This window comes from Takifugu rubripes, chromosome 12 (assembly GCF_901000725.2).
Source record: "Takifugu rubripes chromosome 12, fTakRub1.2, whole genome shotgun sequence".
Taxonomy (NCBI): domain Eukaryota; kingdom Metazoa; phylum Chordata; class Actinopteri; order Tetraodontiformes; family Tetraodontidae; genus Takifugu; species Takifugu rubripes.
Window position 1 is genome coordinate 11,508,698 of NC_042296.1, and position 11,259 is coordinate 11,519,956.

Genomic DNA, 11,259 nt, shown 5'->3' on the forward strand with positions numbered 1-11,259 from the left:
GTTTCCCTGCTTTCCACACGCAAACACTAATCACGCGTGACTTAGTGATCCACTAACTTGTGTCCATCTCTAATTGTTAAGGAGCAGTAGGAGTGGATTAGGCACGGCTTTTCCCTAGCAACAAGGACCCCAGACGCCGCTATGGAGGTTGTTCCGTTCGCGTTAGCCGGGCGTGGAAAACGGCGCCTCGATGCCGGCGCTGTGCGAAAAGAGAAAGACTTTGCGGTGATGTTTGGAACGCCGCTGTTCCAGGGGAACGGCGGACGTGACGAGGCGATGTCTCGTCCTCTCCGCCCTTTCCTGATGTTAGTCGGCCTCTGCCGCATTCGTTATAGCAAACTCAATTAGCCGCGGCGCACCAGCGCAGCTGTGGTGAATGGCGAACTCCCCGGAGAAGGGGGTTGTTGTCCTCAATTCCCCAGATGCCGTCTTGTGCTCCGATTGTTCCCCGCACCCGCCGATAAAAGGCTGAGACCAGGCGACGTGGACCATGGGTTCTTATAATTTTAATCAGCGAGGTCATATCTGGGACGTTTGGTTTGTGCCCTCGTCGAGTTTTCTGTCCTTCCTTCGCACGCTCGCGCTGGGTGTTGCCGTTTGATGTCGGGTTTTCGTCCAGCGTTCCCTTTCATGTCACCACCCCCCCAGGCAGCTGCTGTACCTGCACGGTTGTCCTGGTCTAAGTGGTGCACCAGATAAGTTAACAGGACGCTTAATTGATCACCGGAGGATGAATTTAGATACGGGGGCCCCCGACGAGTCCACATCAATGCTTTGTTTTAGTTCCAACAAACGCCACATTGTTGAATTGAGAAAGGGGCCCACCCTTTGGTCTAGCGGTGTTTGCCAGATATCTGGGATTTATTGGGGGCCACAGTCACCGGATGGGGGGGTGGAGCCAGAGGCAGAATTCCTGCTGAACCCATCAATGATTATCCTCCCCTCCTGCACCTCTTCTGTCGAGCATTGTTGAGAGGCCGGGGCTGGAGACGCAGCGCGGCCCTCCCACACCTTGGGCCAAACACACACTGCAGTATTGTTCTTTGCATCTGTGACAGGCGGGGGGGGGGGGGGCACAGTATATGGAGGGAACTGTTGACGACCAACAGAATGCCTCCGGTTGTGGCAGGTCACGGGACCGTCTCCGAGGCGGTGGATCCTGAAGTGGGGGGGTTGTCCCCGTCACATTTAAATCAATACGGGCGCCTTTATATTTGCATGCGCTGGCAGCGAGTAAAGCAGGAGGAGATTGTGTAACGGTGGATAAACGGTGGATAAGCACCTCCCCAGTGAGTTCAACAGTCTGGACGCACGCCGCCGCCGCCACGTTCAGGGTTCCACCGTCTATTGGACGCGTGTGAGCGTAGCCAGAGAGCGATGGCTGCTCGCTGGAAAGGTGTTGGGGACTTTGTCCTTCTCATGTTCCGCCACGGCAGCCTGCTGACCTGCTCTCGCCCCCCCCCGCCCCCCCACAGCCCCACCCTCACATGCAATATGTCACATCTGCCCCAGGAAGCTGGGTGGGCCCAAACATGTTTGCGCAGACCATATTCCTGCCCTTTTAAATTAGCCACCTCAACATGTGGTGGATTCTTTTGTCATTACTTTCATGTTGTTTCGAACTTGCCGCCTGCTTTTCATTCTCCCCTGGCTCGAATAACATCGGCCACGCACTGATGGGGGGGGGGGGGGTTGTCTCATCTCCCTCTGGAGCATCTGCTGTGCAGAATTACTCTGCCGGTTTCTCCACGCTCACACGTGGCACATCTGCAGACAGGATGACTGGGCCAGGAGGCAGCAGCCCCAACACACCGGTCTCGGACTCCCCCTGTCCTGACGCTGCGGTTTCAGGCAGAACCTGTCCATTCCCATGACAACACACTCCACCACTGTGCTCCTCAAAGCCCCGTCCGAAGCTACGATGTGTGTCATGGAATAATAACGCCCCCCCCACCCCCCCACCCCCACCCCCTCTGCATCAGCCCACATGCGCCCGGGCTCCTTCCTCTGCCTGCGCCTGAGAGATGCAGCCTAATAAGAGGGTGAGTGCAGAGGCCTTTCACAAAGGCCCACAGTGAGTGGACAATCAGCCTCAGGGAGAACACAGGCCATTGTGAAGGCTAAAGTGGGGTGACCCAACTCCTTCTCCATCGCGTTGCCTTCCTCCAACTTCTGCGACGAGGCCGAAGGTCCTGTCCATTTTCCTTTTGTGTGTGTGTTGTGTATCAAGCTTTGCATTTATGTACAATCGCAGTTTAGCGCACTTATCGACGTTTCTGTCCGTTCCACCCTCTCCCTTATAGACTGTTTACCTCTCTCTCTCTCTCTCTCTCTCTCTCTGCCTCTCATCTGTCCCCCTCCAGCTGTGGCGGAGGACGATAAGCTCCCCTATACTATCCCGTGTGCCCAGGCTGGCCTGGACAAGAGCTGCACTGTAGAGGGAGTATGGATGGGGGTGGGGGGTGGGGACCTCAGAGAAATGGATTTAATCTGAATTACTCCAGCCGAAGCCCCAGCTGTGTGTACGTGTGCGCAGCCCGGCTTGTGTGTATGCGCGCTCGCATGCGTGCGCAGAAGAGGGCGAGCGGGGGCAAAAAAAAAAAAAAGCAGGGCTCAAGCAATGTGAATTATTGTGGATTAGGACATCTGCTGTGCAGTTCTAAAATGAGCCGGAGATGTATGCTGCTGCATGTGCCTGCGTGTGTGCGGGAATAAACTGTATAAAAATATTTATAAATGGTGCAGTTTTCAGTGCATTTCCACGTGCATGCGTGCACACAGGCCGTGAGTGGGGGTTAGCATGCTTGTGTATATCCTCCCTCCTCTACTTTGTACCAGGCTGGCGCTTTGCCCTGTTTAAACGAGAGCGGGGGGGGGCTGTGGAGGCTCGTTCTCCGCTTCTGTTGGCGCCTCAATCATCCTTCAGCCCTGTTTTTTTTATTTTTTTTGTGCCGCGAGACGGAGAGAGAATATACGTTTCTGGATTTGCTGCACCCCTCGTTGCTCCGGTCCAACCCGGTTTTCTTCCACTGTTCAAAGCATTATGTCAGAATATTGTTTTTCAACGCATGCAGTGAATAAGCAGGGCTGGTGTGGTTAGAGAGTGGCGATGAAAGCGGGTCCTATTCACTCATTTAGCTGAAGATGGGGGCTTTCCTCTGACATGCTAGGGTTCCTGTCTCAGCTGCAGTCATTGCTCAGCACTGATCCGATCTAATATTTCCATTTGAAGCACAAACACTTGCAGTAAGCTGGGAATGTCCCCAAGGGTTTTGCATTATTTATGCTAGTGTGCCAATTTGTAGCAAAGACTATAGCAACAAGTTAGAGCCACTTATGTAGTTGTACAGGGAAGAAAATGGCAGAATTTGCTTTCTTTCTCTGCCCGATGCTCGTAGATATGACAAGCATTCAGCTTATCTGCCGTAACATCTCATTTTTCGTCTCGGGAGGTTTTAAGTTGGATTGGAAAAGACTGATTTTTCTGCCCGTGCAGCGACCCAGCCTGCGGAACGCCTTTCGTTACCTCTTATCACCTCCTCCGCACCAGCCTGTTGAACCTGTTCCCCCTGAAGGCAGGCCTGTCGGCTCTGTCACCCTGGGAGCCCTGAGGGTGTGTACGTGGGCATTTCAAACACCGCCTGGAGATGGAGCGAGGACAAGCCGCTGAACGTTTCATTGTTAACGCCTTTCTTTGGGTAATTGTTCCCGTTTTTCTGTCTTAAGGAGATGGTGAGGCCCTCGGACAACGCCAGCCCTTCCACTAACTGCTCAGGAGAAGACTACCGCAACAAGCCCAACGAGAACTCCTACTGCTACCAGCTCCTGCAGGAGCTGGACAAGCAGCGCAAGAGTGGCATCCTCTGCGACGTCAACCTCGTGGTGTCGGGCCAGGTGTTTCGCGCACACAAGAACATCCTGGTCGCAGGCAGCCGCTACTTCAAGACCCTCTACTGTCTGACCAAGACCGAGGCCCAGGACCAGGCCACCGTCACGCACCTGGACATCGCCGCCGTGCAGGGCTTCTCGGTCATCCTCGACTTCCTCTACTCTGGGAACCTGCTGCTCACAAGCCAAAACGCCATCGAGGTGATGTCTGTCGCCAGTTACCTCCAGATGACAGAAGTCGTCCACTCGTGTCGGGCGTTCATCAAAGATGCCCTGAACATCAGCATCAAGCAGGAGGCTCCCGATTCTGTGGTGGTGGACTACAACAAGCGGCAGATGGTCGCCAAAGAAGGTCACAGAGGACCAGACAACAAGCCAAGCAACTTCTGGGCCACGAGCATCCTTCGAAGCTGTCAATCAAGGCCAGCACCAACCAAGGAAAAGAAGCAGCGGATGATGGAGGACGAGGGCTGCAGGGTGAAGGAGGAGCCAGCGACATAGAGGTGACGGTGGTCGGGGGCGAGGGCTGTGCCTTGGTGACCCCCGGATCCTCTGGCAGCTGGACCCACCAAAACGACAACTCGTCCGACTCGGCGGAGACCAACGAGACTCGGGAGGGGCCAAGTGCAGTTTTACGTCTGGAACGAGGCGTCCACGGGCAGCGCCGCGGCGGCGCCGGCGCCGACAATTAAGCGAGAAGCGGACCCTGTCGCCGGAAGCGGGCGGAGGAAAAAACAAGCCACCACGCGGCGATTTGTGTACAACTTTCCACCAGAGCCTGAAGAGGGATTCGACGAGGGGATGTTCATCCAGCCCTCGGCCTCCTACCCCAGAGAGGACTTTTCCTCCCTCTCTGAAAACGCTGGTATGGCACACACACACACACTCCGACCCCCACACACACACACTCCGACCCCCACACACACACACTCCGACCCCCACACACACACACTCCGACCCCCACACACACACACTCCGACCCCCACACACACACCTCCGGTTCATGTTAAATCTTGTGCTTTAAACATGAGCAACACACCAATGCCAATACCACCTGAGCCATTTTTAGTTCCCTCCTGCTGCATCGTTGCCTCATTCACACCAGCCGTGCGCTACCACTGGTAATAATAGCTCTATAAACCACTGACTTTGTGCTTATGATGCCGCCTTAACGTGCACGCAGGTCACGGGCTTGTGAAAGTAACGCCCACCCGGGGAGTTTTTTCTTTTCCACTCACCTCGATACCCGTTACCCACGGGCCAGTTCAGTGTGTGTCTGTGTGTCGCGGCGGACGAAACGTTTGCTCTGGACTCCCGATCAGGTGCTCTCCATCCCGCGCACGGCGCAGCCCCCCCCCCCCCCCCCCCCCCCCAACCTCGGCGGCGGACGCCTGCCTTAAGTGCGGTGCTTGATGCAACCACGATATCACACAAGTGGAGTGTTCTGCACGAGTGTGTGCAGACAGGGACACACAGTTTTCTCTATCCTGTGTGAGATGGAAGCCATCAGTAATAGAGGGAAGGAAGTAAACAAGGCACCCCCCCCCACCCCCCCAGGCCACCCTAAATGCACTTGAATGCTTTTAGCAACACCGACTCCTCGTCAGGCTCTTTTTAATGTGTGTGTAAAGGCGTCCCAGGGTGGCACCAGAGCCTGGAGAGGCTCGTTTTTAGACCCAGTATGTTTGTGCTGTTTAGCTCCGCCTCAGCGGGCCTATTTTGAAATGACGCTCTTGTTACCGCCTGGTAGAATTCAGCTTTTCTTTCGTTTTAAACCCTGGGATCAAAGTTTAAATTCAAATGAGTGTTTCAAATGGATGCAGGGGTTTAACGTGTGAATATTTAAGGTTTTCACCACTCGTTCACGTTATTTAACATTTTATCTCTGAGTTTTACACCTCTGCCAGAGGTCTCTGGTTCCTGAGGATCTTTGAATTGTGCCACATTTTCCACATCCTGTTTGAGCTCAGCCCCCGTTTGTCTGACCCCCAGATAAGCGAGATTTTCTTTTAAATCGGGACCCGTTTGTGCGGCGCGTTCCCCGCGTGCCCTCGTCTTTAGTTCCACTTTCCATTCCTGAAATACCAGTTTGTCCAAAACTGTTTCCAGTGGCTTCTTTGAAGAGGAACCCTCCGAAAGCGCTAGTTTCGGGGCGCCGTTCCTCTACCGCGGAGGAGATGGGGGCAGGAACATCTGGCAGTTTGGCAGCAGTTTCTGTTCTCTAGCATTTGGATGAGCTGCTCCATCCATCACGTCAGCAAACAGGACCTGCAGGTCGCTGTTTCATGCTAATTCCATCGTCATCCACCTGTGTCTCCTACTCACATTTGGTTAACTGCAGAACCTTCTTCTGTTAAGGCTACAGGAGGTAAATGAATATATTGTTTTCTTTTACAACATTAATAATTAATCGTCCAAGCAGGCAGCAGGTTAATGAATAATTCCCGGTAGCTATTGACAACCAGTGTAAGAGAATTTGTCCTGGAGCCATTTAATGCTGTGGGAAAGTGCTGAAATGTGCCTTGATTTGAGTATTTCAGCATTTGCCGCCATGGCTGCCTATAGAACCATACTGACACACACACATTTGCATACACACGCGTCCTCATCGCAGCACACACACACCGATCTGCTCAGGCTGTGTGAGGGGCGGTGCAGCCAGGGGCTGTCCCTGTCCTGCATAATCCACTCTAATGCACTGGGGCTGTCCCGACTTCCAAATATTGACCCAGGGAGAATGTACTTATGTGCACACACACACACACACACACTCTCGCAGGGGCGTGTCTCTAATGGGCTTTGAGCACTGATGCTGGAAGAACCGGACATGCATCCAGGCAGGTGCTCCCACACAAGAGTGTAAGCCGAGCCGGTGCGAGCGCTCGACTCCCCGACTCTAATTAACCTCCTGGTTGGACTCCTGGTTACACCGGTTTGTTGTTGTGGCCTGGGGACCAACCCTTTTCTTTTTATTTTTTTTTACTGATAACAAGGGGATGTGTGTGTGTGTGTGTGTTTGTGTGTGTTGCCAACGCGAACTATTGTTTTGCGGATGTGGCTTCGTGGGTGAGCGTTGTGTGGTGTAAGCTGTGTACACCCCCCCAGGCTCTCAACCTCCTCTCATTTCTCTTTCTCCCTCTCGCTCCCCTTGCCCTCACCCCTCTCCCTCCCCCATCCCTCTTTCCCAGAACTGGCCAATCAGATCCAGTATAGCATCATCCAGGACATACAGCAAGGAGAGTCCTGGGAGAATGGTAAGAGCCACACGCTCCAGACTTCAGCTAAACTGGAACCAGATCACCGTTAAACCTCGTGGACCTGCAGTTAGTCGTGGAGAGGCCGGGATCGTAGCCGTTAGGGTTACAGTTGACCCTTTTCTACCGTAAGCTACCACATAAACGGGGCGTTTACCCTCAACAAAGGACGCCGCCGCCACGTGTAAAATGTGGCGTTAGTCGTTGTTAATCGCCATCCCACCTCTTATTTTACCGTCGTCCCGACGTAAAGGCTCATCTGTCGTAAAACACCCTTCTGCGCTCTGTAAAACACACACACACACACCACACCGCGCCGCCGACAATACACAGGTGACCTGCTTCTCATCAACCCTCCCCCCCTGTCCTTCCTCCCCCAGCAACCTGCCTTGACGACGCCTGTGTTGTGTTGCTCCCTGGTTCAAACAAAGGCCCAAGCAGCCGCCCCAGCTCTCTGGGCTCAGAGTCTCACAATCAATATATTGATATTCATTTGTGGGACCATCTGTCCTCCGGAGCTGGTTAACTGGGGGGGGGTTATTGAAGACCCTACAGGCACAAGGACACCCGAGCACGTCACCACCAGCTCTTTTCACTCTTATCTGTCTAACACATGTAGCTGACCCCCCCCCCCCAGACCAGTAGGTTTTGGCCCTTCTTCCATTGTTGCTTGACTGGGTGTCAAGGGTGGGACGTATTTGGTCCCCTAAGTTCTGATATTGATAGAGAGGAAAGGTCCAGACGGTGAAGTCGGGGTCAGTTTAGGGGGAATAAATCCTGTTGGGGGGGGTTTTGGGGGCAGACATTTGCTTGGGTTGTGTATTTGGATGTTCCGCCTGGAGGCTCTGCACTTACTCACCTCTTTAACGCAGAATTAACCGCGGCTGTTTGTCCTCGGAGCTCCGGCCGACCTTCACCGAAGACTGACCCCCCCCCCCCCTCTCTCTCTCTGTCTCCATCAGGCGAGTCCTCGCACCTAGCCATCAATAAGCTCAAGTGCCCCCATTGTAACTACATTGCCAAGCACCGGCGCACCCTGAAGAGGCACCTGATCATCCACTCGGGCGTGCGCTCCTTCAGCTGCGACATCTGTGGCAAGCTGTTCACCCGCCGCGAGCACGTCAAGAGACATTCCCTGGTGAGTGCGCCCTCTTCCCTCCCCAGGTTCAGGGCATCGCCGCCGTCGGATACAAGGCAGAAATGTTTCGGTGTCTATCCCTTTCCCAGAATGGGGAGTTTTGATGGAGGCTCTCACCGAGTGGTACAAAAAGGGGGGCGGGTTAGTTTAGATGCTTGGCCGGTGAAACATGTGACGCAACATTCGGTCATGTGGGATCCCGGGACGCGGCTTGTTTAATCCCAAAACCTTGCTCTCCCTCTAAAAGGTGCACAAGAAGGACAAGAAGTACAAGTGCATGGTGTGCAAGAAGATCTTCATGCTCGCCGCCAGCGTGGGCATCCGCCACGGCTCGCGGCGCTACGGCGTGTGCGCCGACTGCGCCGACTCGCACCAGGCCACCCAGGAGGGCCTGGAGGGCCTGGAGTTCCCCCGCGACGAAGACTTCGAGGGCGAGGACGGGGAGGACCTGGAGGGGGAGGACGCCAACGACAACGACCAATCAAACTGGGCACAGGGCAAAAACGGCGCCGCCCGGGAAGAAGACTGAGAATTTTCACAAGCTTGAGAAACAAATTTAAACAAAAAAAAAAAAGAAAAAAAAGTTGATGTTTAATATATATGTATTCTGAAACTAGCTGGTAAACAATCAACTCCAAAGTGCTATCAAACCTTAAGGTTACTTAATTGTGTTTATAACAAAGAGATGAGTTTTAAAAAAAGAGGAGAAAAAAAAAGCTTTGATAGTGTGGGAACTCCATGATGTACAGATTTTATTATTATTATTATCTTTATCATTATTATTATTAACACGTGTCCAACGATGGGCCAAACTCCCACAAGAGAAAGATTAAGAATGACAAATGATAAGATAAATCAGGTTTTTTGATGTATTTTATTTCCTACTGGGGGGGTGGGGGGCACAGCGGTGTAGGGGGGGGTTAGGCCAATCATCTAAAAGTGAAATGTTAATTATTTAATTTATAAAGAGAGCTTATTATGGTCTTATCAAATGCTATAATTGTCGTTTCTGTTTTTGTCTGCAGGCAGAAATGCGGCGTTTTTCTGCACAATCTAAGATCCTGCTCGGTGCTTGTAGACGTGCGCGGGAAAAAGAGCGCGTTCGTCCAGAGGAAGATTTGTTTTGTCTCCGTCTCGCTCCGTAGATCCTGTTTAGGTGCGCTCAATATTCTTTTCTCTCTTTTTTTTTTTTTTTTCTATCCCTGCGCAAATCTTGGAACCAAAATAATCTGTTTTGTGACTTTAATGTATCACAGCCATATTTATGATTAATTTAAGAGGGCTGCAATATTGTGCCAAACAGACAGCACACCAAGATTTAGCAGGAGACAAAAACTACTGAATATGCTTTAAAAAGAAAAAAAAAAGTTTAATTTTTTTTTTTATGAGAAAAAAAAAATAGCAAAAGTACAAGGGGAAATATTATTGTTAGCTTTATACAAATCACAGCGTCACAGTAACACTTTACTATTAATATTATTATTATTAAACAAAAGCATTTTGACTTTCACTTAAAGCTTGAATTTGCCAAATGACGGAAACGTTTAATGCTGTAATGCTTGTCGCAGAATACTGGACCTACAGGCTCTATATGATGTTTATAATCATAGAAGCTTCAACTGACTCAGTTATAGACATGTAATCAACTGTAGAACACTGTTGTGCTATGGCGACTATCAGGTATGCTTTTGCCATCTTTTTTAAAGCTTTTATTTAATTTGATACACTCACACATACCATTTTTGTAGAACTACCGGCAGTACATGTTTGACCCGAGGACCTACGTGGACACCATGACCTAGTTTGTTTATATTTGGTACTAATTCTATGGTAAATACAGTTTATATATATCTATATATATATATTGAATCACTTGAATCTGGGTTGTGAGGGGAGGTTGTGTGTAGAAAGTCATGATGCCGTCAGTCTGAAACTCCATTTTTTTTTGGTTTAAAAGTCTAGAAAATGTCAGTTTAATTTGTGACAAGTTGGTTTTGTTTTTTTTTGGTTTGTTTTATTCTTTTTTTTTTTTAGGTCTGCCAGGTAGAAAAACACTTTGTTCCACAAAAGGTGAAGCTCTATGGCGCCTCATAGACATGCACTTACTATTGCGTTCATGAAAATACGTTTTGCTTTTGTGTCTCTTCGCTTCTGTTGAAAGCGCGCGGTTAAAACTCGTCTCTCTTCCAAATGAGCATCTTTTTTTTTTATTAGACTTGTTTGTTATTTAATATTATATATATTGACTCCAAAATGCAATCAAGACTGTTAATTTCTACTTGTCCAACCAAAATTGTTGTTTTTAATTGTTGAAGTTTAATGTATGAGAAAGCCAGGTGAGAACTTGCTTTAGTGTAGAAGTTTGTCTGTAATAGTTGAGCTTTTCTTTTCTTTGTTTTTGAAACGTGTCGATGCTACAGAATCATTCACTTTACCCGGGATCCACCTTTGAATTTCTCCCCTCCTTCCTTTCCTTAAGCACATATTTCCTCACCAAACACGGATTGTTTGCGGGTCGAGACCTCGGAACAGCAGTACCTGTTCATATGCAGTGGAACGTGCCGTATGTGCTGACGTGCTCGTCGTACAGGTGTGCTCGTCGTACAGGTGTGCAGCTTCCCCGTCTCCCTGGGAGGAGGCGCCTGCACGCGTAGAGCGGTCGGCCTCTTTGTGTCACTTTTACCTTTAAATCACTGTGCAAGGGGTTATATAATGGTTATATATATATATATATATATGTTGAGATCTATATAAGAAATATATATATATACGGAGAATCTATTATTTAATGAGAGGATTAGCAGTCAGCTCCCGACGCGGCGGTTTGTTTCCGTGACCTTTAACCTTCTGTCTGTTCTGTGCTCGTTCATCACGCCATCCTGTTCGTTCTTTTGATACTATTTACCATCCTACTGATTTTACTGTAATGAATGAAACTCAAATTTTATGCTGTATTTGTTATATGGACAACAAAGAAAG

General features: G+C 50.3%; 1 protein-coding gene across 1 annotated transcript; it reads left to right on the top strand.

Annotated features, from left to right (window-relative positions):
- The first annotated feature begins 3,556 nt into the window (after window positions 1-3,556).
- On the top strand, window positions 3,557-9,275 carry LOC115251753 (zinc finger and BTB domain-containing protein 10-like). Its single transcript, XM_029845233.1, is given in 6 exon segments — window positions 3,557-3,613; window positions 3,727-4,288; window positions 4,291-4,511; window positions 4,513-4,753; window positions 8,105-8,280; window positions 8,528-9,275. Coding segments are annotated over 5 exon segments (1,479 nt in total). The 5' UTR covers window positions 3,557-3,613; window positions 3,727-3,729; the 3' UTR covers window positions 8,810-9,275.
- Window positions 9,276-11,259: the final 1,984 nt, after the last annotated feature.